General features: G+C 53.4%; 3 protein-coding genes across 32 annotated transcripts in view; 1 reads left to right on the top strand and 2 right to left on the bottom strand.

The window, feature by feature from the left end:
• Nucleotides 1-2476, bottom strand: part of Gmeb2 (glucocorticoid modulatory element binding protein 2) — a 34113-nt gene extending 31637 nt beyond the window's left edge. Inside the window, exon 1 of one of the 2 annotated variants that reach the window (XM_004841082.3) lies at nucleotides 2320-2476. The gene's annotated coding sequence lies outside the window, so the exon portion shown is untranslated. Of the gene's footprint in view, nucleotides 1-1990; nucleotides 2111-2319 lie in introns of those variants that run through there. The other variant, XM_021255253.2, reaches the window with a different exon arrangement.
• Nucleotides 2477-13225: 10749 nt separating this feature from the next.
• Stmn3 (stathmin 3) lies at nucleotides 13226-20556 on the bottom strand. Of its 2 annotated transcripts, none has more exons than XM_004841085.4 (5): nucleotides 20402-20556; nucleotides 15699-15794; nucleotides 15281-15456; nucleotides 13957-14148; nucleotides 13226-13580 (listed from the first exon to the last, which is right to left on the bottom strand). In XM_004841085.4, the coding sequence occupies exons 1-5, from the start codon at nucleotides 20418-20420 to the stop codon at nucleotides 13521-13523; spliced, it is 543 nt and encodes a 180-aa protein (XP_004841142.1). In that variant the 5' UTR covers nucleotides 20421-20556; the 3' UTR covers nucleotides 13226-13520. The 2 variants fall into 2 exon arrangements, with proteins under 2 accessions (XP_004841142.1, XP_021110914.1); XM_021255255.2 differs by having other exon boundaries at nucleotides 15250-15456; nucleotides 20402-20550.
• A 4181-nt stretch (nucleotides 20557-24737) lies between these two features.
• The window catches only part of Rtel1 (regulator of telomere elongation helicase 1), a 40304-nt gene continuing 37797 nt past the window's right edge, over nucleotides 24738-27244 (top strand). For 26 of the 28 annotated variants that reach the window (XR_015445974.1, XR_015445973.1, XR_015445976.1 and 23 more), the window contains exons 1-4: nucleotides 24738-24921; nucleotides 25330-25632; nucleotides 26465-26663; nucleotides 26999-27092. Coding sequence is in view for 22 of the 28 variants with exons in the window: in XM_087197625.1 (XP_087053751.1) it covers nucleotides 25531-25632; nucleotides 26465-26663; nucleotides 26999-27092 (395 nt within the window). In the remaining 6 variants the exon portion in view is untranslated. Of the gene's footprint in view, nucleotides 24922-24964; nucleotides 25250-25329; nucleotides 25633-26464; nucleotides 26664-26998; nucleotides 27093-27244 lie in introns of those variants that run through there. The other 2 variants (XM_087197611.1, XM_087197629.1) reach the window with 2 other exon arrangements.

Raw genomic sequence — 27244 nt, 5'->3', positions numbered from 1 at the left:
ATGCTGATTTAAGCTTCTATACTTGACTGGCATTTTGAAAGGAGTGGCCAAGCTTGGTCTGTTGGGACTCCCAGAGCCAGAGCTTTCACTCTAAAACTCTGGTAACATAAAACAGAGGATGCCAGGGGTGGCAGTACACGCCTGAAATCCCAGCACTGGGGAGGCTGTGGCAGCAGGATCGCCACAAATTTGAGGCCAGCCTGGGCTACAGTGAGTTCAAGGCCACCCTGAACTACAGAGTGAGACCCTGTCTCAAAAAAACAAAACAAGACAGAGGAAAATATTTCAACTAATTCATAAGTACACAAAAAAATTAGATTAAAATGCTAGTATGCAGTTAGGATATCACACTCCAAAACCTGGCTGAGTCTTGTAGACAAAAGTATTTTCCTCTGGTACCATTCAAAACAACAAAGGGCCAGACCACCAGTCAAAGACACATTTCTTTGCTCCACAGTATTTCAAAACATTTTAAAGCTCGGTGTGGTGGCTCTGAGGTTGGGAAGTTGTGGCAGGAGGATTGCAAGTTTGATCCAAGCCTGGGCAAATTAGTGACTGAGACTTTATCTCAAAAAATAAAAAAGGGGGGCCTGGGATTTAGCTCAGTGGTTTTGCCACCTGCTTCACAAGCACAAGGACCCGAGTTCGATCCCCAGTACCAAAAATAAATAAAATAAAATAAAATAAAAAGTAAAAAAGGGATAGGGATGTAAGGTGATGAAAAGGCCCTGGGTTCTATCCCTAGTACCATCACTGCCCCAGAGTTCAAAAGACCTAAATTACAGGTAATACCTGTAAGCCCAGCACACTGGGAGGATAAGACATAAAGATCCCAAATTCCAGCCCATCCTAGACAATTTAGAGAATAATGAGACCCTATCTCAAAATTTAAAAAGGGCTAGAGATGTATACTAGTATGAAGGCCCTGGGTTCAATCCCCCAGTACAAAACAAAGCCAAGTTTCCAGTTTCTCTTGAAAAAGTATCAGAAGCAGTGAGCCCCAGGGCAGCTGACATCCAGGGGACACAAATGTGCCAGCTCCTCACACCCAATGGCAGCCTTGTTTTAAGCACTGGAACAAATCTCCCTTCCCAATTTAGGCCTAAAATGGGTTAAGGTCTAGGTTTAAATTTGGTTTCACATGCCCTCAATTCATGGACACAATGACATGTTTGGACATACACAAATTCCTCTGCTCTCCGATACGTCTTCCCCAAAATTTTGAAGACTATGAAGACACAGGCTGAACGGGCAGTCTGCTTAATTGTTCGTGTTATATCTGGCCTTTATTTAACCCACTTTATTTTGATTTAATAAGAAACATGATTAAAACTCATACTTGAAGTGTTAGCAAAGAAAGAGAATTCTGGTTCAACAGAACGTCATCAACTAAGTGAGTGATAAAGTTAACCAAGTTGTGATCAGTGGTGACTGCAGCTGGCCCATATCTATTTAGTTCCTACCAGTCGGTCCCTATCTATGTGGTTCCCACCCATGGGTCTCTATCCAGAGTTCCCTATAAATGAACTCTTTATCAATACAGTTCCCACTGATGGACCTGAACTATGGTTCCCATCTTGCATCCGGTTCCTTTCAATCAATTTCTATCAATACAGTTCCAACCCTTGGATCTTGACTTACATAGTTCCTCCTACCTGTGGATCTACATTCATACAGCTCCCAACAATGGATCTAGATTGATACGATTCACACCCATGGCCCGCTGACCCCGCTTCCACAAAGTGGCCAACCTTTTAACATGGTTTCCACTGATGGATCTGGTTCTTAGCAGTGGATCCCTATCCATAACGTTTTCACCGATCAATCCACATTGCTGTGGCTAGCCACCGGTGGTACCCTCCGTTAGTTTCCTGCTGTTGAGCTCCCACCAGTGGGTCTATACAGATTCGACTCCCACCCATGGGCCCACGCTAACGTGGTCCTCGCCGGGGGGGTCCTCACTGGTGCGCCCCCCGCCCCGCCAACGCACCGTCCTGCCACCCCGCCGCCCGGGCCCTGGTGTTCGCCTTTACACGCTGACCCGCCAGCCACGGGCACGCCAAGATGGAGGCCGGAAGCGCCACCGCCTTCGCTTGCTCGCCCGCTCGCCCGCCCGCCTGGCGCCCGCCTGGCGCTCGCCTGACGCCGCCGCGCCTGACGCCGCCGCCGCCCTCGCGCGCCCGCCGCCCCTCCCCCGGCCTCCCCTCCCCCCCGCCGTAACGTCCTGACGCTCCGCAGGGACCCCTGACTGGACGGCGGCGCGTGAGCGGCGCGAGAGGCCTCGCCGCGGGGGGGCGCGGGCGCGCCGGCGCCGCTTACCTGGGGCCGCGTGGGCCTGCTCGGGCGCCCGGCGGCAGCGGGGGCGAGTGTGGTGGCAGTGGCGGGCGGCGGCGGCTGCCAAGGGCTTCGCTCCTTGTTGGGGATTCGGCGGCGGCGGCGGCGGCGGCGGCAGCGGCGCGGGCGCGCGCTTCCTAGTGACGCAGGCAGCGGGGCCGTGCACGTAGGAGCCAGGCGGACTCTGCGACTTATTTGGCGCTTAGCGCGGAGGCGGGCTTTGTCGGAAGATAAAGCCTGGCTAATCCCAGCACGCAAGCGCGATCGGCCCCAGGCCATCCTATCCGGCACAAGGGCTGGTGGTGCCTGCGGCGGTGGTGAGCGCTGTGTGCTCTACACGGACAGAAGCGCCGAACGGATTGTGGTCGGTGCCTGGCCGGCATGTGGGAGCAGTGCTCACGCAGGGCGAGGGAAAGCCTCAGGTGTTCGTACCTGCGACCCATCCTTCCAGTTGTCTTCACAGCGTCCGCCGCGGGCCTGGGGCCAGGCCGGCTTGAGGACCGAGTGACGGGGACAGCGCTGGGAGACCACCGAGCGCGGGCCTGCTGGCGTCCTCACTGGCCCGCAGGCCAGGGCCATGAACGTGTCTTGCTTTTTGAAATAAAGAGGGCTTTGAACATTACGTGCTTGTGAACGGCTCAGGGCCGAACTGAGTTCTCAGAGCTCCGCGTGAGCTGCGCTGTCCAGCGTGGCAGCCGCCAGTGCGTGGTAATTTAAACTTAATGACAAATAAATTAAAGTTCTTCAGCTGTCATTGAGCCGTTAAAAACCATAGATACAGGGTGAGGGATGTTGTAATTGCCCCCCCCCCCCCGCCACGGCCCACCTCCACCCTCTTTTGAGTTATAGGGAACGGACTGGAACTTAAGCTCCTCGGATTTTCCAGAATATAAGAAACATCACTCATCAAGCATGTACTTAGTTCCCTTTGAGAGCTCAGTCCTAGCTGTGTGGTTAAAAGATAAACGACGAGGCCCCAGCGCGGTTAGTGGTATTTATTTTTGCCTTGCCAGAGCCTGGGCGGGCTATAACGCGTCAAGTCCTTAGCTGGAATCCTGGAGACAGCCACCTTGTCATCTCTGCTGACCCCAGTGCTGGGAAAGGCAGAGTTGGCCTGGGACAGCAGGTCCCATTGCTATGTGCTGCATTTGCCTTCTGCTCCTTGTAGCGACTGATGCAGCTTGAGCTCTCAGAATGTGGTCGCAGGAGTGGGGTAAAAGGCTGCAGGGTCCCCAGGTGCCCCCACTCAGCGGCTGAAGTGGGCGGGGAGTAGGAAACAACCCAGTCTAGGACCGGGCGACAGTGCTCACTTTCAGGAGGAAAGCTGTCAGGATGGATGTCTCCAAGCACACTTAACTGATACCACAATTAGAGAGAGTGCACTTTCATTCTGTTTTCAGTACCATTGAATGTACTCAAGCCAGTGACAGGGAAGTCTTAGAAAACTAAACTATACTAGCCTTTGTCAGTGCTGCTGTTTTGATTATTAGCTGATAAATATGCATGTGTTTGTAGTTGTGAAACAAATGCCTATAATAAAGGCAAAGAGGACTGCTGGAGAGGACTCTGGGAATGGGGACAGCTGGTAACATGTAGGCAGGGGGGGAGAGCTGGGTGCTTGCTGTCCTTGTTCCTCACGCCTAACTAAACGAGCTTCCAGGCAGACCCCAGAGAGAAGTAGGAGACTAGATCACCATGGTGTGAAGGTGTGCCTAAGCCCTTCCTGCAGAACCCAGTGGGTTGTGAAACAGTCTAGGTGTTCCACCTTACTCAAGAGCTGTGGCTCCTGTTCACTGCCTGAGCCCTGTCCACAGAGGGTATGAAAAGGCTCCTCAAGTAAATTCATTTATTTCATCAGTTGGTGCTGCCACCTCAATGTTCCTGTATCCGTGGACTTTATATGTTGAATCCTAACCCCCAAAGTGATGGAGGTAGGAATGGGGTTTTGGAAGATGATTAGTGCCCTTATAAAAGGACCCCCAAAAGACCCTTTGCTCTGTCCTACATGTGAGGACACAGCAATGCACCTTCTATGATCCAGGAAGTGGGCCTTTTCAGACACCATATGGGCCAGCACTTTGGTTTTAAACTTCCAGCTTCCAGAACCATGAGCAATACTTGTTTATAAGTCACCCAGTTTATGGTTATCTTTGTTTTAGCTGCCCGAGCAGGCAGCCTTTCCCTCCTTCCAGAGGCACTGCATGCCTTGCCACATGGCCCTCCATCCTCAAAGCCAGCCTTTTCTCTCCCTCTTCCACATTTAAAGACGTGATCGTATCGGGCTCGTCTGGATAAGAGAGGAAACCCCTTGTTTTAACGTTGGTATACTGGGAACCCTCATCAGATCTGCTGCTTTAACTCCCTTTTGCCATTAACCAACACATAGATTCCATGGATGAGGATGTGGATGTCTTGGAGGCAGTTATTCTGCCTTCTACAACATTTACTAACTACAAAGGAAAAGAATAATTTTAAAGTGAAGAAATCGGGTCGGGTCACCAGCAGTGAGATAGGCCAACCCAGGGACCTGTGATGTCACCACTGAAGGGCCTCACTTCTCTGGTGTGCTGGCCAGCCACTCAACCCTGGTCCAGTACGGCCAAAACATCAGACCAACCCAGGCAGAACAGGTGGCAAAGTAACTGATCAGTACTCCTCAGAAGTACAAAATTATAACAGAAAGAATGAGGAACGGTTACAGATTAGAGGAGACTAAGGAAATGTCACAGACAAATGCAATGTGAGATTCTGATGACATTAGGAGAAAAACTTGAAACTTGCCCAGGGTTCAGTTAATAGTGTACAATGGTAATTATCTGGTGTCAGCAACTGGATTGTGGTTATATAATGCCAGCATTAGGGAAAGCCAGGTTAAGGATACATGGAGACTCTGTACTGTTTTGTTTTGTTTTTTTCTGTACTGTTTTTGTAATTGTTCTTTAAGTCTAAAATTAGTTCACAATAAAAAGTTTAAAAACAAGCCAGGCATGGTGGCACATGCCTGTAATCCCAGCATTTGAGAGGCTGAGGCAGGAGGCTTATTTTGAGTTCAAGGCCAGCCTGAACTACATAGCGAGACCCTGTCTCCAAAAAAAAAAAAAAAAAAGTTAAAAAATGGGGTTTTTATAGGTTTTCTAGTGCCGATGACTGAAGATTGAACCCAGGGCCTGGGTGCACCCTCAGCACTACATCTGCAGCCTCCAGAAAATGTGTATGGGCCCCTGAGTCAGGCATTGGGGTTCCAGGCAAACAGTGACAAAAATCCATGGGAAGTGCCAGCAAAGTGTGTCAGCTGCAGAGAAGTGCAGATCTGGGGAGGGCTGTGAAGAGCAGAAGTGAAGGTGACTCCAGAGAGAGTGAAGAATGGGAGCTGAAGACAGAAAGCCCAGTGACAACCCATGTTTCCCCATTGCTTTCTGCAGTCCAGCAGGTGGATGCCCTGGGAGAGCTGGCTGCAGTTTGTGGACTCCCCAGATGACCACGCCTCCGCTGGGCCACCACCTCAGAGCTTTTGGCTGAAAATGTTGCCCCAGACAGTCCTAAACACAGCAAATGTTTCTCCTCAGGCGATGCATTCAGAGGTAGGTGACGGCCATTGCTCTGGATTCCCGCTGGCATCTGAAGTATAGACACACTTGTAGGACTAAGCCTTTTTAATCTATGAGATTTGGCATCAACTCCTGCTAGCTGGTCTCAGAATTCAGCTGAACATCCAGTTGGTGTTGAGAGAATTGGTTGCTGGTATGGAAAAATACTATGTACTTGATGTCAGGAAAGTGAAAAAAAGAAAAGCCAACCCACACACTTCAAAGAAAATAATGACTATTTGTTACTGAAGTAGGATAGAAGAGAAATGAAGATAAGTATAAAGGAGACAAGGAAACTCAATATTTTTTTTTGAGACAGTGTCTCACTATGTAGTTCAGGATGGCCTTGAACTCACTGTATAGCTCAGGCTGGCTTCAAACTCAAAAGTGATCCCCTGCCTCTGCCTCCTGAGTGCTGAGATCACAGGCGTGCGCCACCACGCCTGGCTTTAATCATTTTATTACCTTGAAACTGGCCAGATCCCTGGTCTGATCCCTGGCATAATAATAACTTATGGAGAGTCTGCATTGCAGGGGGATTAGCCCTACATTTACCCAGTCTACTCTCACCCTCTTCGAGACTGAGAACACCAAGAATGATCCCCAGCGTCTGCAGGGACACCCAGTTGCCATCTTTCACAATGTCCAGTTCCAGACCCCCTGGAGCAATACCTAGAAGTCTCCAAACCTACAGTCACCTCAGGTTCCAGGAAAAGTAGAGCCTCATGCTCCCCCTTACTCTCCCCCGCAATGAGATGATCCTCCAAGCAGAAGCAGTTATTGTACTCAATATTGGATCTAAGAGCTCACCCAGCACAGGCCAAAACTGTCATCTCATGGGGATCAAATTATCCCTCAAGCCAAAATGATTCCTCCAGAACAAAACCAGAACTGAGATAACCATCTTTAGGCCTCTGGCCCAGCTCAGCTAATCCATACAAGCTAGCCTGTGCTTTGTGAGTGGGCCAGTTTAAGCCCCTGCATCCATCGGGGGGCCCCTCTAATTACTCAAGGGGCAGTCTTTCCTGTTCGCTTTTACTAACCCTGTAATAAACCTGCCTATAACTAACACTAACACATCCTGAAAGTCTTTTTGCATGACATGAGTCAGGAACCTACTTGGAACTGGGTGTACCCCTGGAATCCCAGCACTTGGGAGGCCGAGACAGGAACAGTCCAAGTTTGTGTCCCATCTGGGCAACTTGGCAAGACCCTGTCTCTAAAAAAAAAAGTGCCAGGGATGTAGCAGTGTAAAAGCTCAGGGTTCAACCTTAGTACTGCAAAAACAAAAAGAACAGCAGGCTGAGCTGAGGACCCCATCTAGTGACATCCTCAGTGATAAAATGTGAGCTTTCAAGTAAAAATTACAATTTTGTCATTGTGAGCTCTCAGACTTCCTAGTACTTTCCAATGAAGTTGGGGTGTTGGCCAAATGTGTATGTATATATATATTTTAATAGAATGTGGGCTCTTGTGGAAGCTCCACATAACTAAGGGAACCATTTTCCAGATGACCACTTGTTACAAAACCATGAGTGAGTTAAAGATGCATTCAAAGAAGACAAAACAGATTTTGATGTTTAACAAAATGGAAAGTTCATTGATAATGGCTTCAGGTGCATATAGCATGACCAACTTTTAGGAAGCTGTCCCAGGCCTGGTGGCGCAGTTTCAGTTGCCAGCACTGAGCGGGGGAAAAGTCTAGGTTGTTTGTTTTCTAGGATCAAGGATTGAACCCAGAGCTTCACATATGCTAAGTACACACTCTACCACTCAGCTGTACTTCCAGCTGCCTTTCACAAAATGTTAAGATTATAAGGGGCTAGGGCTGGGGATTTAGCTCAGTGGTTCTGGCGCCTGCCTTGAAAGTGCAAAGTCCTGAGTTTGATCCCCAGTACCAAAAAAACAAAACAAAACAAAACCCCGAAGATTATAAGGGGCTGGGCATGATAGCACATGCCTATAATCTCAGCACTAGGGAGGCTGAGGCAGTATGATCATGAGTTCAAGGCCAGCCTGGGTACAAAGCAAGAGCTTGTTTCAAAACAGAACAAAACAGGGTCGGGGATTTATCTCAGTGGTTCTGGTGTCTGCCTCACAAGCACAAGGTCCTGAGTTCGATTCCCGGTACCAAAAAAACAAAAACAAAAGCCAGGCCTAGTGGCCCAGGCCTGTAATCCCAGCACTCTGAGAACCTGAGGTAGGATGATCCCAAGATCAAGGCCAGCCTGGGCAATTTAGCAAGCCTCTATGTAAAAACAAGAACAACAACAAAAAAGCTGGAGAAGTAGCTCAGTGAGAAGGACTTGTGTTCAATGCCCAGGACTGTACTGAAAAATAAACAACTCATTAGCGTGGGCTCCTGACCTAGTCTTAGTGTCCCACAGACACACCAGAGATCCCACGTGCAGGGGTACAGGGCTGTGTGACAGGCCAAGGAAGGCTCGGCTCGGCTGCTGGTCTTCCCAGGAGCCAGGGAGGCTCGAGGGACCTTCCCTGCAGCTGTCAGCACATCAGCACGACAGCACTCAGCAGAGCCGTGAGAGATTGGTCAGCTTCATTTTAAGCCACCCCATGTGTGGTGCTTGTCACAGAGGCCACAGGACACGAATGCAATTGCTACACAACAAAATCATTTTCTTCAGCAGAAAGCAACACTTGTGGTTCCACAACCTTTCCCCACCTGCTGTTTGCATGGCAGTACCTCCACTGCCGGACCAGGTACTACACAGGGAAGGGCTGAGGGAGGCTGGGGGTCAGACTGCAGCCTCCCTGCCTGCTCTGCTAGACACCCCAGCTCGGGAGGAACCCACTGCAGCTCCGCACTCAGAGCACACAAAGTTACCGTCTCAAGTTCAGCTGCTAAATTTATGTAAAAACAAATTGCTGGGCTTAGTGTCACATGTCTATAATCCCAGTACTTGGGAGGCTGAAGCAGGAGGATCAACACAAGTTCAGGGCCAGCCTGGGTTATATAGTGAGTTCAAGGCCAGCCTAAACTACATAGTGAAACCCTGTCTCAAAAAAAAAGAAAAAAAACCCAACAAATTCATTTCTCACAGTTCTGGAGACTGAGAAGTCTGTAGGTGTTCTTTCTGCTGTTCAGATGCTGCCTTCAACATGAGTCCTCCAGAGAGTAACATTGTGCTCTCATGTGGTGGAAGAGCAGGACAGAGACCCCACCCAAAACACCCCCGTTCTGTGCTGGGGATTAACCCAGGCCCTGCACATGCCAGGCAGGTGTTCTGCTGCACCTCTCAGCCACTGCACAGAGCCCTCGTGAACCAAACACCTCCCAACACTGTTGCCCTGGGGGACACATTCAGACCACAGCAGTCAATCCAAGCAGAGCATCTGGCTTGCTCTGTCTGGGCACAGTGGTTCATGCTTGTCATCCCAGCACTTGGGAGGTTGAGGCAGGAGGATCACCACTGAGTAGGATGCCAGCCCAGGCTACCTAATGAGTTCAAGGCCAGCCTGAACTGCACAGTCCCTGTCTTAAAAAAAAAATTAAAAAGTTAAATATGTCCACAAAGCCTTTGAAGTCCCCCCTCAAGTGCAGGCTTATTAGTGACTCACTTCCAAAAACTGTGTGTGACTTCTAAGCAGCAATTCATGTGTCTCTTTGCTCTCCTCCAATTGCTCAGGCAGGAGGAACCAGCCACCAGGCTGTAAGCACACTCAGGCAGCTCTGTGGACTGCCCACATCCTGCCCATCTGGCCTACCCGGCCAGCCTCGGATGACCAGAGCCTTGCTGACACCCTAACTGTAGTCTCAGGAGCGTGTCAGAGCCAGCCCGCTCTGGCATCACCAGAGCTGTGAGACGAAGCTTGTGTTTTGAGGCACTGCTTGGGATGCTCTGTCACCAGTGACAGATGATTAATGCACCTCTCACCAGCTTCCAGGGAAAAGCCCGACCCCTACTCTTGCTTTTATTAAGTAAAAGTGTAGTCATTCTGTGAAGGATTCCCCTCTCTTACTGATGTTGGAGACTCCACATGGTGACTGTCAAAAACACTATCTTCCCTTCAATGCTCACCAGGCTCCCTCCTGCAAGAATTAAACCCTAAGCTGTGCTTGTTTCGGCAGCACATATACTAAGAATTAAACCCTAAGCCAGGCACCATGGTGCATGCTTGTAATACCACCTACTTGGGAGGCTGAGGCAGGAGGATCTCAAGTTCAAGGCCAGCCTGGGCAACTTACTGGACCATGTCTCAAAATAAAATTTATCCCCCCAAAGGAGGGGTGGGAACATAGAGCACTTGCCTATCATGCAAGAGGCCCTGGCTTGAATCCCTGGTGCTGGGAATAAAAGAACTGCAGCAGCAGTAGGTGCCCTGGTCTGCAGTCAGCCTGGTCTCCTGCAGGTGCCAGGTCCTGGTGCACTTGTCTGCAGTGTGCACATGAAATACTGGTAAGCAGAACTCCCACGTCATAAAAACAGTTCCATGTGCTTCCTTTTTTGGCGGGGGGGGGGGGGGCACCTTGCGTTTACCAGGAGGCAGGCGAAGGAACCACTGAACTAACTCCCCCCAGGCCCAATTCGCCTCCTTTCTTCCCCACCAAGGGTCCTGGCTTCTCACTGATCCCCTCTCCCAGGACAGGAGGAGTGGTGTCACTAGGGGTGGTGTCATGACCGGTCCTGGGGAGCAGCCACCTCTCTGGGGCCTGGACCAGAGTCCACACATGGGCAGGGGCCCTGCTGGGCACCCCCAGTGGCCGCTTGGGTCCTGGGGGACAGCACATCCCCGAGGTGAGCTGTGGTGTCTCCTCACTCTCTGTGACTCTGGCCCCATCCTGGGTCCAGACGTGGCGCTCACTGGCCAGTTGCCTGATGCCGTGAAGTGGAGACTCAGTCTGACTCTGACCTGGGCCCCAGTCTCTCCTTCTCCACAGGTGCCTGCTGAAGACTCCAGGGCCAACAGGAAGCCCCGTGGGGATGTTCTGCTTGGGAGATCAGGGATGGTCCTGGGCAGCAGCCAGGATGGAGGCCCGCCTCTCCCTGAGGCATGTCTCCCAACCACCCCACTGACCCTTTGGGCTCAGAAAAGGAAGTGGATTCCTGAGCTGTTTACATCCTCATTTCTTTCTTTTTTTTTCCTTTTTTTTTTTGTGCCTGGGATCAAAGGGATCCTTGCGCTTGCACAGCAGATAGGGAAACCACTGAGCTAAATCCCCGCCCTACATGCTCATTTCTTAAAATCACTGTTGTCATCAAAACAAATCATAAACAAGATGTTTAACTAGTGTCAGTCTGGAGCTCAGACCAAGATTGAGTGACTCCTACCCTGGCAAATGGAAGACACATGCTGACAGTTCAGCCGTTTTGTTTGTTTTTTTGTTTTTTGAGGCAGGGCCTTCCTGTGCAGCTCGGGCTGGCCTTGAACTCCCTATGTAGCCTGGGCTGGCCTCGAACCTGCCTTCCTCCTGCCTCAGCCTCCTCAGTGCTGGATCACAGGTGTGTGCCACGCCCAGCCCAGTTCAGCCATTTCTAAGCATGCAGGCATTTCCCTCTGGTTCATTAGGGTTAATGTTTAAGTTCACATGAGGATGACATGGGCACCCTACATTAGGCTTTGGTGACAAGAAAGCTACTTGTGAAAAGAAATCTAACCTCAGTTCCTGATTCTACTTCTTTGAGTCCCTCAAAAGCCACTTGTGGGTACTTCTGGGTTCTAGTCTTGTCCTTGCTTCCTCTACAGGCTGTGCTGGGGAGAAAAGACAGAGGTGGTAGGTGCCTATTTGCCCTAAGGCCCTGCAGGGGTCATTATCCACCCTTGCTCTCTGGCTGGGGCCTGGAAGACCACATGTAATGTCCTAAGATTTTGGTCTGATGGAAGCTGCAGCCACTGGGGCCCTGGCTCTGGGTTATAGGAGAATGTCCTGTCTGTCCTCACACCAAGCAGGCCAGCAGGGACCCTGCCCCGGCACTGGCTGTGGTTTGGAGCAGCTGTGGAGAAGAGTGGGGATGCTGCAGTGGCACAGAGGAGCTCCATGTGCTGACAAGTGGCCACCCTCACATAGCAGCCCCAGGACATCTGAAGACTCCTGGGCCAAAGGAGGAGAAGGCGCCCAGCCCAGTAGGCTGTTGACAGGAGAGGCCTGGAGCCAGGCTTCCATCCTCTGGGGAGGAATTGCAAGGATGTGTGGCATGTCTGGGCTGGCTTGGGAAACGTGACCCTGTCCTTCCAAAGCCTGAATCTGTAGGTAGCTGGTCCTGAGGAACCCCCTGAGGGCTCCCTGAGGACTTGTAACTGCCATTCACTGATGCCTGGCCGCACCTAGCTGGAGACAACCCTCAAAGTCCAATAGTCAGGAGGAATCAGAGCAGAGGGCCGGGGAAGTGCCAGGACTCCAGAAGGCTCTCAGGACAAGGTTCTTCAGGGAAGCTGCAAAGTCCTCAGGGTTCAGGGGCAGTGGGGCCGTTGCAACACAGTGCCAGGGATGGGGCTCTCTGGAGAACAAGCACTTCTGAGTAGGGGCTCCACACTGCCCACAACTGCTCACAAAGCTGTCAGTCTGGAGGTCAGACTGCTCACAGTGACCTGCTGGGGTCCTTGGCAGAGAATGGACCCACAGCAGACTCAGGCCTGGCCGCAGCACCCCCCTCGCCCCCACCCAGCCCCTGTGCGATGACTCCGGGTTCTAATGCTGGCCCAGGGTGCCTCCTTTGGGCCAGGAGTTCTCAGAGGAAGCCATGCCATCACACTGGAGTGCGGAAGCCCCTACTCACCATGCCAGACAGCTCTGCTGCACACAGGCACACAGCGCTGGCACAGTGATGGAGTGAGTGGCCCCTGTCCAGCAGTCCTCAGTCCAACTTCCTTCTTTTCTTTTTTCCAGGGCTGAGGATTGAACCCAGGATCTTTCCACAGAGCTTCAACCCCAGCCCTTTTTTATTTTTTGTTTTGTTTTGTGTTTTTGGTACCGGGGATTGAACTCGGAACCTTGGGCTTGCAAAGCAGGTGGCAGAACCACTGAGCTAAATCCCTGGCCCTAGCCCTTTTTTATTTTGAGACAGGGTCTCATTACATCACTAAATTGCCCAGATGGGATTCGAACTTTTGATCGTCCTGCTTCAGCCTCCCAGTGCTGGGAGTACAGGACCTCCTTGTTGGTTCAACTCAATGTTTTCATCCTCTGCCCTCCACCCTTGCCCACCTGCTCTGTGAAGCCACTCCCCACAGAAAGACAGGCAGATGCTTTGCTGTTGCTTGTTGGCTGGACTGGAGCTGGCTTGAAGGATGTGACCTCATGTGACCATGAGCCGACCAAGCAACCCAGCATGAGGACCTGCAAATTGTGCCACAGCCACTAGGTTTATTAAGGTTGCCACCACATCCACTAGAGGGCCACCAAGACGGGCCCAGCCATGCCTGGCCTGGTGTCTCAATGGGAGGCCATGTCTCACATCCTGGCGGCTCCTCCCGGGAGGGCCCATGGTCTGACAAGGACTGGACGCCCAGAGTGCGGAAAGAGAAGCATGAAGCTGGGGGTGCGGGGTGGGGGACAAAGCAGAAACAAGACTTGCATCTAGACAGAGTTGAACAAAATCCCAAACCCGAACGTGCTCCGTGGCTGCGGTGTCCGGGGCCCTAGCCGGACATCTCCTCCCGCTGCTCCTTGTTCCTGCGCACCTCTGCCGCGTGCAGCTCCTGCGAGGACGGAGCGGGAGCTGAACATGCGGTCTGAGGGAGGGGCTGCCTGTGGCCGCTTTGCGACTCAGCTGTCGGGGGCGCCCTCCCTGCCCGGTCTCGGTAGGACTGTGGGGCAAGGGGTGGAGGCTGACAGGGGACTCGGAGGGGTCAGCGGAGCGCTGGTGGGCGGGGCAGGGACAGGGCTCAAGGGCCAGTCTCGGGGGCTTCCCTGACCCTCAACGTAAAGGCAGCTCCACCCGCTTCGAGGTGGTTTCTGGTTTGTGCTCCTTCAGAGCGGTCAAGACGTGTGGGCTCCCCGCACAGGTCCGGGCTGTTTCCCAACCGGTCCGCCCGAGCCAGAACCCCGCCCCCAGCGCCCCCGCGCCCCGCCCACCTTCTCGCGCAGCCGCTCGCGCAGCGCCGCCAGGTGCGCCTCGCGGATCTCCTTGCTGAGCTCCATCTTGTAGTTGAGCTTCTCCTCCGCCTGGCGGCTGAAGTTGTTGTTCTCCTCCAGCGCCTTGTGCAGCACCTCGCGCTCGTGCTCGCGCCGCTCCGCCAGCTGCTTCAGGACTTGCGCCTCCTGCGTCTGCGCGGGGCGGGGTGTGAGGGCCCTGTGGGGCGCTCCTGACCCCGGGCGGGGCAGGCGCAGGGCTGGCCCTCCCGCTGCGCGTGGACACGCGTGTGTCCTAGGAGCTCGGGCCCACACTGTCCTACTGCTCTCGGCGACCTTGCCTGGACCTCCCAGACTCCGGCACTGAAAATCCCACTCGCCTGGCCGAGAGACCCTGACACTCAGCCCCCTGGCCCTGTCCTTGGCCCCAGAGCTGCTTCTCTCCTGTTGGCTGGGACACCTGTGCAGGGCAGGCCCCGTCCTGGCCTCTGTCCCTCCCGAGCCTGGAAATGTTGACAAAGCACAAGTTCTGAACTCTTGGGCTTCGGAGGCCCTCGTTCCCAGACATCAGCACGCTGAACACTGAGTGGATGCTTGATGCACAGCGGGCCCTAACGCCCCAGTAGCTGCTTGAGGACAGCAGGAGGGTCGTTTCCAGGGTCTGGGAAGAGATGAGGAATGTGGGACCATTTATGCCACACTGTGGTCCCTGCTAGGGGAAAGGCTGCCTGGTGACCCCTGGAGAACAGAGACGCCATGCTCCCAGGGGAAATTATCTGACTAGGTCTCCTGAATGCTGTTGGGACCCCACTCAGCTCCAGGGCTGCTGGTTAACCCTTCGTCCTGCCTGTGTGTGGGACTGAGCCACGTTCCCACCAGTAGGTTGGGGATCCATGATCCCACTCCTAAGAGGGCATCCTTCTTGTTTTGGTTTCATAGGGAATGGGGTGGAATAAGGACCATAGCCCCAGCTCAAGATCTTTAGATGGGATGCCCTTCCTCAGGGGAGTAAGATACTCCCTGCCCTGGAAAAGGTTGCCAGCCCCAGCCTCATGCCCTGGGGACCACCTGACCCTCCCCTGGCCCTGACCAAGGGTGCCCACAAATGTTTGGTTCCTGTCTTCCTCCAGTGGGCGCCATCTTGGCATGCTTCCTCCCCACCTCATTCCAGTCTCTCAAGAGAAGAACCAAGGAATGAGGCGTCCAGGTCCCAGAGCAATGCCTTGACCAGGAAGGGGGCCCGGACCAGCCCGTCTGGGGAGCCCCATTGGTAGTGCTCACTGAGGCCCTGGCCACCTTTGTCACTCATGGGGAGCGGTATCCTTGCCTTCCTCCGTTCCTCAGCTGCCTCCAACCGCTTCCGCAGCTCCTCCAGGGAGATGTCCTTCCTCTTCGGGGGAGAAGACAGCACAGGGCTCTCTGGGGATAGGTCAGAAGGGGACTTGAGGATGACCTCAAAGCTCTGGCCAGAGGCTCGCTTGTCCAATTCTTTCACCTCCATGTCTGCAAGATAAGACCAGGTGGGGCTTCAGGAGGGCTGGCCAGAGATGGTGACCGGTGGCAGCCCTGGCTCTAGCACGTAGCCCAGTCAAGGACTAAGGGAGGAGTGGAACTGTTCCTGGGGGCTCCCAGGCCTGGCTTCCTCCTCCCAGGTCACCCCCCAACAGAAGGTGTCCCAGGAGGCAAGAGGGAAGATGGGCAGCCAGCCAAGCAGGGCAGGGGAGCAACAGCGCAGGCGCACTCACCCCCATACTGGTAGATGGTGCTGGGATGAGGCTGTGCGTAGAAGCAGGAGCAGATGAGCGATAGAACAGACAGCTCCTTCATCTTCTCTTTGTACGCTGTGGACACGAGACCAGGGTAAGCAGGCACACTGACACCCCACGCCCCCAGGTCTTCCCACCAGGGTCCCACCTTCCCTTTCGCATCTCGGAATCTGGTGGGTCTCTCTGGGAGACACAATGTTGTGCTAAGTAGCTACATCTCTGACTTTGGCTCTGGGGGTGTTCCTTGCACCATTTCCTCTCTGTTTCTGTCTCACTGTCTCTCTCTCCTTCCCCGACCTTTTTCTCTCTTGGCCTTTCTGTTTGTCTCAATCGTGTGTGTGTGTGTGTGTGTGTCTCTTTCACACTGCTTTTTACCTCTTTTTTTTTCTGGTACCAGGGATCGAACTCAGGACCTGTGCTTTCGAGCCAGGCGTGGTGCCACTGAGCTGAATCCCAGGCTGTCTCTGTCTTTTGTTCTCTGCATATGTTTCTCCCTGCCTCCTGGAGTTTAAATGTTTGTGTCCTCCCAGAATTCACATGTTGAAACCCTAACCTCATGTTGCTGCCGGGAGGTGAGTGGGTCAGGAGGGTGGAACCCTCCTGAATGGGATTAGTGCCCTCATGGCACAGCAGCCCTTCCAACACGTCTATGAGCCAGGAAGCAGCCCTCACCAGACACTGACAACCTTGAACTGCCAGCATTCAGGTCTGTGAGGAACAAATTTCTAGTGCTTAGAAGACACCCAGTCTGAGGTATTTTGCTAGAGTCTAAGCAGGCTGAGCCACTCCCTCTGTCTGGGTCTCTGTTTCTCCTTCTGACTCTTGTCACTCTTTGCATCTTCTACACCTCTGGACACATGCCTTGCACTCTGTTTCTTTTCTGAGTGTGACTCTTTCTCACTGAGTATCTTCTCACCCTCTCCTCCCTCCCTGCCCTGTCCTTTGCTGGCTCAGAATTAACCACCACTGTCAAGATGGGGGCCAGCACTGACCCTCCCTCTTCCTTTCCCTCTTCCCTCCTTGCCTCTGCCTGCACAGGTTCTTGCTGTGCTATCCAGGCTGGCCCAAACTCCTGGGCTCAAGGGGTCGCTCTGCCTCAGGCTCACTACTAGCTGGGTGCACACCTTCGGGCCTGGCTGGGCAGCACTTTCTGCACTGTAAACTTGGGTGAATACTTCAATGCCCCTGTTTTCTCCCCATTTACCCTGAGGGTAGCATAGCCAGTGAGTTGAAGCTTAGTTCTTGACAGATACACACTTACTGCCCCCATCCAGGTAGATGTGGGCCCCAGCTGCCATCAAAGACAATGAAGCTGAATATTCAGCATCACAGTCCACCCTCTTGCCCTTCCAGATCAAGTGCCCACCAGTAGTGTTCCTGCTGCCCAACCAGAAAAGAAGGTGTGCCTGGCAACTGTGGCCCCGGCTCCTGCAAGCAGAAGGGAAAGATATTTACTCTTAGAATGGAAACATTTAGCTATTTGTGGTCCATTCACTGTGAGCCAACTCCAACAAAGACATGTGGGCCCATCACCTCAGTAATGCTCAGCAGTCTGGAGCCCAGTACAGTTACCCTGGTCTACAGGAATCACACTGGGGCCTCCCCTCCTAGGATGACATGAACAGTGTTCCTCACAGTCCAGTCCCAGGTTCTGTGTTCTTCCCACCACTCTCGAAGGTCCCAAAGAGTAGGGCTTCTAGTCCCAGGTGGAAAGACAAGTATACATCTGCAGAGAAACGCTCTCAGAAGAGGAAGTTGGTTCCCAGGCATGGCTACCTACCAACATTGTTCAAGGGGGCACACAAGGACTTGGACAAGCACTTAGATAGACAAGAGACTTTTCATGTGAGATTTTTTTCCCCAATACTGAGGATTGAACCCAGAGCCTTCACACTGAGTGTCATCCCAGTTCTTTCTATTTTTAAATTTGAAATAGGGTCTCACTGAATTGCTGTTGCCCAGGCTGGGCTTGAATATGAGATCCTCCTGCCTCACCCTCCCAGAGTGCTGAAAATAATGGTTTTCAATTGAGTTGATATGAAATTGGGAAAACTGTTAGTACAGAGACAGGATACAGAGCCAAAATGACCAAACCTTTCATGGTGAGCTGGATCCTTCTGTGACTAGTGTAGAGCATGATCTTATTTGATCTAAACTTCCTGGTGATACAGACTCATCTGGAAGTAAGACAGATCCTAAGGGACTGTAAAGGGAGCAGAAAGGACCCCAGGGTGAACACATATGGAGGACAGCCTTTGAGGGAAGAAGATGCATGTCTCGGGCATTGTCTTCGGAGGCTGTGGAGGGAGGTAGAGGGAGTCAGGGAGGGCCAGGCCTCAGAGAGGACTTTGGTTCAACTTAGCAAGTTTCATTTTTTCACAAGCAAAATCTATTCATGTATTTCTCGTGTTGCTAAAGGTTAATTCAACCAAGGAGGCAGAGGATGCATATCCTAGGTCATGTGATGAGCTAGAAGGTGTACGAGACAGCTGTTTAGCACCAGTAGGTCAGGACACCTCTGGGGCATGTGGGGAAGCCACCCCTGGCTCAGGAAGCAGGAGAGGATCTGGGCTGGGCCAGGACAGATGTGGATGCCAGGAAAAGCCAGGAAGAAGGGGGTCTGGCTCCGCCAGCACCGACCACCAGCACCCAGCTCTCTGCCAACAGATCCCTGCCCTCACCTCGGCCTTTCAGACATCTTTCCTTACCATGCACTCAAAACCCTGATAAGTTTCCTGCAGGCCCTTTCTGCCTGGGCCTGAAAATTTCACAGGAAAAACAGCTATAGAGGAAGAACAAGTTTCAGTAAAAGCACCAGCAAGTTCCCATCCTGTCACCTCAGGGTGAGGAGGGGAAGGAGGGCAGGGACTCAGGGAACAGGTGCTAGCATGGGCAGGTGGAAGCATCTGCATCACCAGGCAAGGACAGAGGAGGGGCTGGTGACATGGACCAGAGCTCTCTCGGGTCCTGTGTCCTGTGGCTACAGACATGGCACAGCTCAGCATCTGATGGTCAGAGAGATTCCGTTGTTTGGCTTCTCCTACGTTCATGGTCCACAAGGAGCTGCCTTCCCAGAAGATTGGACCTCAAGGAACTGGTGGGACAGGGAAGGGCTGAGAGCAAAACCTGCTTTGCGGCCTGGATGCAAGAGGGAGAGTAGGCTGGAGGGGACAGGGTGGCAGTGGAGGAATAGGCAAGCTTTGGAGAAACTGAGCAAGGGGAAGCCCACATGTGGGATTGGTGCAGATCTGGGCCAGGGCTGGCTAGAGTACAAGGCAGGAAGTTAGACCTGAATTTTTGGAGCTGGAGAGGCTTTAAAAGCATGTCTCCTCAGATGAGGATTTGGAGGCCCTGACAGGTTAACTAGCATGGGCAAAGCCCCCAGCACAAGGAAGTCAGACTCCAAGTTGCATAAGGAGCTGAATAGGAGATGGCGTGTACAAGTTTGAGGAGCAGAGTGGTGGACGATGCCAAATGATGCCAAGCCTTCCAAAGTCAGTCCAAGAGGGGGCCTCACTACAGCACTGGAAGGGGAAGGCTCAGCCACCTGCAGTGTCCTCAGACCTGTGGGCAGCCCTTTGTGCAGATCTGGAGCAGATGCTGGCTCTGGAGGGACAGAGCTGCCCTCAGGGGCCAAGGCAGAGCCCCATTCTGCAGTATCCCTGGGTGGGCAGGGTTGGCGAAGCCCAAATGGCAAGACTCCCAGATAGGGTGGGGAGACCTGTAGACAGGGACAAAGGAAGTCCATCCAGGGGAGGTGCAGAAGACCACAGGGTCTGGGCGCAGGGGCCAGGGCGGGACACACATGGGTGGGCAGAGTTTGTGCTTGGGGGCCCGAGGTAAGCGCTGGCTTGAAGCAAGGTAGTCGGTAGAAAGCGGTGACCGCCCTCAGGGCAGAGGGAATGGTACCCAGGAGCACAGTTCCTGGGCCAGAGGGGAATGGCGAGGGGTAGGGGCCGCCCATTCAGCCATTGCCAGCTCCGAGGAGGGCAGGGCTGCGCATCCAGTGTGTGGGGGCAGGGCGGGGTCGCCCTGCAGCTTCCTCCGGTCCAGTACTTGCCCCGTGCCCGCCTCAACGGGTCTGCAGCGCAGCAGGCAGTGAGGAGGGAGAGGCGGGCCTTCCGCCCAGGGAGGGTTTGGAAAGGGCAGAGTCCCCTCCCCCACCAAGCCCGGAGCGCCTGGGGTGGCCTGGGCAGGTGGCCCGGAGTCGGAGGGTGACCCCGAGGCTGCGGCGCTCTGGAGTGGGGGATGGCCACGCACGGCCGGGTGCGGCCCCACTCGCCGGGCCAGTCCTCGGCGTCCTCCAGCCCCTCCCCGGGCGCTCTGATGGCGATGGCGCGGCTCCTGTGCGGGCCGCTCTCCCCCTCCCCCTCCCTTTCCCCCGCGGGGCCGGTCAGACCCCACGATGGAGCCGCGGCGCTCGGGAGACCCCCGACCAGCGAGGCTTCTCGGGCGCTGTCCCAGGCCGGAGGCCCCTGACGCCAGCGCCTGGAAGGGTGGTGCCCGCGCCCGATGCCTCGCCCCGCAACCGGTCAGGTCCCCGCCCCTGGCGCCTGGGCGCCAGGACCCCCTCAAGGTCCGACACAGGAGACGCGAATTGTAACCGGCGCTGCGTCAGAGGAGGCCGGCGATGGCCTCGACTCAGCCCCGCCGCGCTGGAAGCCCGCGGCCCGGACGCCTACCGGACACGGTGCTGGCCATGGTGCTGGTGGCGGCCGGGCTGCGGAGAGGCGCGGGTGGCGGCTGGAGCTGCAGTGTGAATGCTGCAGTGCTGGGGAGGGGAAGGAGTCAGTGCGGCGGGCGGGCGGGAGGGAGGGGCTGCAGCCCTCGCGGGGCGGAGGGAGGGAGAGGGGAGCTGGGTTGCCACAGGCGCTCATCCTGCATCCTGCATCCTCCATCCTCCAGCCACCGAGGACCGCTGCTCCCCCTTCTTGGCTTCGCGTGGGCTCGGGGCATGTGGAGAGGGGCCCCCTCCCCAGAATGGGCATGGCAGGGCCAAGGCTGGAGGACAGGGTGGGGGCACGGCTCTTGGCAGAGGTTGCTAGAGGATGGATGATGGCTCCAGGCTCCAGCGGAGTGGGAAGGGGGCAGCCTTCGGACGGGGCCAGCAGGGCAGAGATGGGGGTGGTGCAGCAGCTGGAGGAGCTCTGAGCACAGGTCTGTGTGGAGAAGAGGGGCAGGCACTGGCATGGGAGGCCTTTGCCTCTGGGCCATCGGATGGACAGGTTGTGGAGAGAGGAGAGGGCAGTGGGAGTGGTACGGCCTAGAACAAGGGCAGGCGTTGAAGTGAGGTTCCTGCAGGCAGTGGCATTCTGCGTTTGACTGAGAGTGAGTTTCTGACTTCTCTGGGCCCTGGTTCTCAAAGTGTGAGATGAGACCACCAGATGAGGCCAGGCTTCGAGGGTGGAAGAAGAATGTGCCAGAGCTGCCCATGTACTTGTTGGCGGGCGCCATCGTACCTCCCTAGAGAGGCTGGCAGGCAAATGGTGCCTGTTTTAGGGCTGCAGCCATGAGACCAAGAGCAGAAGGGCTTACTCCACAGGCAATTAAGCCATAGGTCCAGGAATAGAATTCTTGGAATCCTTGGAAGACTTGCAGGGAGATGAGGCCAGCTTTGAAAGGCAAAAGCCAGCGGCAACCTAAGGACTCAGGTTAGCTTGGGGCAAGCCCTGCAGGATGGCAGGAGCAGCTCACGGTCACACATAACCCAAGTGCCCTAAGAGTCCTGCCACCACTGTACATACTGGCATCAGGCCTTCAACTGTCAGGGTTAGGTGCACTATGTGGTACAGAAGTCCTGAGTACTGTCATCTCATCTGGTTGACCTTTTAAAAGCAGACTTCTGTCTGACTAGTTGAAGAAGTTTGAGAGTTTAAAAGCAAGGAAGGCTCTCTGTCACTGAAATGAGGGGCCAATTGGCAAGGGTATAAGAGCTGCTCCCAGCTGACAGCCTTCAGTGCTGCAACCACAAAAGAGATGAATCCTGTAATTCCAGCACTCTGGGAGGATGAGGCAGGAGGATTGCAAGTTTGAATCCAGCTTGGGCAACTTAGTGACTTAAATGAGATCCTGAGTCAAAATAAAAAATAAAAAAGCTGAGGATGCAGTTTGATGCAAAGGCCTGGGTTCACTTCCCAGCACCCCCCCACCCCCACCCCCACACGTGAGCATGCACGCATGAATATTTCCAATATGAATGAGCCTGGAAGCAGATTTGCCTTCAGAACCTCCAGAGAGAACTCAGCCCAGTGGGCAACCTTATTTCACCCTTGGGATATTAAGAACTATACACTAATACATGAGGGTTGTATTGAGCAGCTGAGCTTGTAATATGTTATGCAGGCATATCAACCTACTATGCGCGCGCACACACACACACACACACACACACAGCTACACTTGTGTGCAACATTCATTGGAACTTGGCCCTGGGAGGGAGTTGGAAATGGAGAGATGCAGACAGAGCTGTTCCTAACACTGGTGTTGATCCTGGAAGAAGCAACCATATCTCCTGAATTGGCCACTGCAGCTGTGGCTGGTTAATGTCAGTGTTCCTCAGAAGGACTCTGCTCTAGATACTAGAACTCAGGTGCTAGGATCAAGAGGAGTAGCCCTTCCAATCCCTCCAGACCTTCCAGTCTTATCTTGCCCAGGCAGGCTCAAGGGACTGTAGGGCTCAGATTCACCTTGAGAAGCACCCTCCCACTTATTATTAGGACCTATTAATTTGACAGAATGTTGAATTTCAATGTGTATATTTAAATCATATCCGCCCTCCTCATTCCATGTCCTTGTCTGGGCCATGGATACAAGCTGTGCAGGAAGCCCTTGGCATATTACCAGCACACAGTGGGTGCACACAGATAGCGCCCATAGTAGCTGTAATGTTTGCCCCAAAATGGTGCCAGGCCTTGAGCAGATTTTGACCTGTTACCAAGGTCAACTGCAGGAAATTCATAAGGAACCATTTCAAAGATGCTTATTTGTAAACTGTGAGTTTACACATAAGACTCCCACAGAAATCTCCCAAAACTAACCCTAACCTTTTATAGCAGGACCCCTACATATCACTAGCACCCTCAGCAGGACACTCAGTCATGCAGCAAATGCCTGTCAAATGTATACCAGATACAGCTGGCAGTCAATTAGCAGTAAGAGGACAGGACAGGGGTACAGGAGCCCTGGAAGTCCCATGCCATGATGAACACCCCAGGATCAGTGGACAATGAGGAGGCTCCGAGAGGCAGATGCACACTTTCTTTCACCCAGCTCTGCACAAACCCCTTCCTTTACATCCTTCCCAACCTCCCAGATACCTGCACAGCAGAGATTACTTCATTCTTGGTTGGAGCAGGGGCCTTAGACTTACCTTGATTCCTCGCTCCAGCTTCATCAACCCCTTTGAACGCCTCACACTCTGAAGGGCCTGTCACTTTCCAGTTAACTCTCAGACTTTCCTAGGATCTGCAATGTGACTTTTCCCACACCAATCTTCAGGGAAGCCTTCTCTGGCTTCTGGTCAAGGCAGAACCCACAAATTCCCTTGAATTTCCTTATATTTCCCTTCCTTGTATTCATCAATTTGTAATGCAATGTTGTGTGACTGGTCACATCTGTCCTATGGTCTAGGTGGCATTTTGTCCAAAGTAGGAGTCCCTCAAAGCCTACCAGAACAGATGCTTAATTCGAGTTTGTTGACTTGGTCGGGATCGGTTTGTCTGGAGAGTGTGGCTTTCTGGGGTCCAGTTTGCTCCCATCCCCTCATCTCTCAGGTCAGGCTCGGCAGAATGGCTTTACCTGTTATGGTTCACAAGAGACCGTGCAGGCTGTCTTAGAGGCCCTCTGTGATGGGGCCAGATGGGGGCCAGCACTGCCTTTCTGTGACAGAGGCACCTCCAGTCAGTTCAGGGGCTCAGAATGCTCAGCTTCTGTCCTGCCCCAGCAAGTTCCCAAGTCTCTGGATCTTGCACTCTCCTTCCTTAGTCTTCTGGGTGATGAACACTCTGGCTCTCAGGATATGGTTGGTGAAGAGGGATTCTGGCTCCTTTTCAGGCTTTGAGCAATCTACTAACTACTCTGTAACATACAAAGGGTGGTGGATAATGAAAGAATTGATCTCAGAGATCAGGCAATATAGATGTGTCAATGCACATGTGGATGCTATTGAAACCTGGGCTTGGGGCCCATCCAAGTATGTGAGGCCTACCTCATCTTCTCCAACTCCTGAGCAAGACGTGAGAGTGCCTGAGATAGACTGCAGCAGGTGCATGGGTGGGTGATACAGTGTGTCAGGGACTGCCCAAGAGTGACTACACACACATGAGCATGGGTAGGCATAGGCATACACATGTGCTATCAGCCGGAAAACATCTGGGCATTACACAGAGTCTAGGAGAGGCTCTGAAAAAAGCATCATTTGCTGGCTGTGGACTGTGATGTTAATTTCTCCCTGGTGCCTTTTGGGACATGCTGGAGTCGCCTGGCACAAATATCTCTGACCATTAGGCTAACCCTAAGGAGTGTGCAGCCTCGCACTCCTGGGTCGCCCTGTTGACTGCCGGCTAGTCCTAGGTGCCAAGGATTCAGAGAGGCCTTCCCTGACCACTGAGGTACACTGACCGGAAAAGAGGCTGGATCGATGGGGACAGTAAGGAGAGGAGGTGGTGAGGGCCCTCAGGAGCGGGCCCTGGTCAAGCGGTGGCAATTTGTGGATTTAATGGAAAGCAAGCGCCTCAGACTCTGAGTAAAAAGATGCCTCTGAGAGGAGCGGGCGGGAGCCGCTGGAAAGCGAGGAGCCTGCGCAGTTGTGTGGCAATGGCGATGCTTGGACGAGGAAGGTGGTAGAGGAATGGAGACCATGGCAGGGACCATGTCGAGGGGGAGATGGGCGAGACGCGGAGACGCAGCTGCTGTTCACGGAAGAGTCAGCGACAGGGCCAGGCACAGCGGGCCCGCAGGAGCGTGGGGCTCCAGAGAACAGACGGGCCCAGCGGCCGGGGAACGGTTTCCTCCCGGAGCGCTGAGTCGCGGACCGGAAGTGAGGGCGGAAGTGCAGAGCGATCATTCCGCGAAGTTTGAACCCGCAGACAGTGGAGGACGCGGCGCTCCCAGGGTCCGTTGGGTTCTACAAAACCCGGGTTCTGCAGAAATCCAGATTCCCAGCCCAGATTCTGCAAAAGCTCCCCGCGGAGACGAGTGAGCTGTGAGTTGCTGAAGTCCTACAGTCGAGCAGCTCGCGGGCAGGGTGGCGCAGCCCGGAGCTCCGGTTCGCTGAAGGCCCCGCGTGCGGTTCCGGCGCTGCCCTTGGGGCGGCAGTCTTTCCGCACATAGACAGTGCGTCTGTCGGTCCCACCTTCCAGACTTGACGGAGGCGTGGAGATTGATTGCTCCGGACTGCACGGCTTTGCGTCACTTGAATTATTTTGATTAGAACACATAGACTGTGCCCCCTTGGGCTCCTGTTGTTTCTGTGAGCCCGGGCCGCCTTATCAGAGTAGGATGATGGAGTTTTGTGGGGCAGAACTAGGCAGGTTGGTTCACTTGTCATCTTCACGCCCTTTGGATCCTTGTAATAGGATATAACATGCTTGCCTTCTGACTTTCTCCACAGGGGAGACTTCCTAAAACGACTGGTGAAGTGGTCTGTGTGTGCGGTAGAGATTCTTGCAGAGAACAGCACTGTGTCTCAGTGCCACGTGCTGAGTGGCTGAGACCCTGAGATGGTCAGAGAGAACACCAGAAGGGGTTTGTCTCACCTACACAAACAGCCTGCACTTCAGCCAACCACTGTGGCCCCTGAGAACAGGTTGATATGCCCAAGATAGTCCTGAATGGTGTGACGGTGGATTTCCCTTTCCAGCCTTATCAATGCCAACAGGAGTACATGAGTAAGGTCCTGGAATGTTTGCAGAAGGTAAAGCTGGAGACCCTAAGGAATTTGTTCTAGTCATGGGTTGGCTGAAGTAGAGCTTTAGGAAAAACCTAATGTACTTCTATTCCACGTCCGTTCCAGCCAGGCCCCGAATTCTGTCACAAATTGGTCTTCTAGGTGGGAGAGCCGACATTGAGTGACCCAAAAAAATCATTCTAGATGGTGAGGGGTTGGGAGTGCCTTGGGCGCCTCTCTGAGGAGATGGCATTTGAGCCAAGGTTGATGAATGTGGAGTGACCTTATTTGGGAGTCTGGAGGAAGTGTTTCTGTGTCGAGGGGCATCGTAGAAATGCATCTCTCACTTTGGGAATGTCTCTAAACTTCAGGGTGTGTCGGGCAATGGAAGGGGGCAGATGGCTTTCTATTGGGTTGCTTGGGGTGCCTTCTTGTACCCTGTTCACTCCTCCAGCAAGTTTCCTGCTCAGGCTTCTGTCTGAGAGCTCATATATAGGACATCAGATTCTGTTTAGATAGGACACGATAAATGCCTGGATCCAGAATTGCAGAACAGTTTCCTATTTTGAGACTTGGCACCTAATTAGTCATCTTACTATTTATATTTGGCTGAAAAATAGTCTCATTTTGGGTACTCCTTTGCAGATTGTTTGCTGATGAGGGCTGAATTAACCCGTGGCTTTTAGGGCTACAGGGGGAAATGTCACAGGGATTAACCCACCTCCTGTGGGGCTTTTGCACCTGATGGTCAGTTATGCACCTGGGAAGATCTATTCCACTGGTTGCTGGGCTTGTCCCAAGGTGTGTGGTCTCACGTCTCTCCTGGTTCCCTGTGACTCCTTTTCTGGACCTTATTCAGAAAGTGAATGGCATCCTGGAGAGCCCCACAGGCACCGGGAAGACACTCTGCCTCCTCTGCACCACACTAGCCTGGCGGGAACATCTCTGGGACACTGTCTCTGCCCGTAAGATTGCTGAGAGAGCACAAGGAGAGCTTTTCCTTGATCAGGCGTTGTCAGCCTGGGGGAGTGCCACTGCTGCTGATGGAGAACCCATAGGTAACCCTGCTTCTCGGCCTCTCCTGGCCTTGCATGGCGATGGTAGGGGATGGGTGGAGCTGGGGACCTTGGCTTTTCCCATCTCTAGAGCAGAGTAGAATAAGGAGAATTTTGTAGCCTCTATATCGCTTCTCACTGTCATGAATATAAACACAAGATCAGAGCTTTTTCTTGGAACTAGGACACCATGGGCAGGCCCTTAACCGATTTCCACAAGTGACTATCTGTGTGTCACTTTGTGCTGTCTGAGGGGTGGGTTAACACAATGCTGCCTGTGTTACACACAAAGACGTTGCCTTAGAGCCATCCATTTTGTGCTTCCTGTGTCTGGGCAGCTTGCTACACAGATATCCCAAAGATCATCTATGCCTCCAGGACCCACTCGCAGCTCACACAGGTCATCAATGAGCTTCGGAACACTGCCTACCGGTGGGTCAGCAGGTTCACACCTGCTTCAGTTACTCAGAAAATGTGCTTTGCATGTAGCGGGGTCCTCAGCCCAGCTGCATGTGTGCAGTTTTGCTGCATGGTGTTAAATGATGTTCTTTCTCGACCCACCCCGGGATGTGTAGTGTTTTGTT

The sequence above is a fragment of the Heterocephalus glaber genome, unplaced genomic scaffold (genome assembly GCF_053883595.1).
Source record: "Heterocephalus glaber isolate CG9 unplaced genomic scaffold, H.glaber_assembly_v1.0 deba00001673, whole genome shotgun sequence".
Lineage (NCBI taxonomy): Eukaryota > Metazoa > Chordata > Mammalia > Rodentia > Bathyergidae > Heterocephalus > Heterocephalus glaber.
The sequence above is the reverse complement of the archived record's forward strand: the minus strand, read 5'-3'. Positions and strand labels throughout refer to the sequence as shown.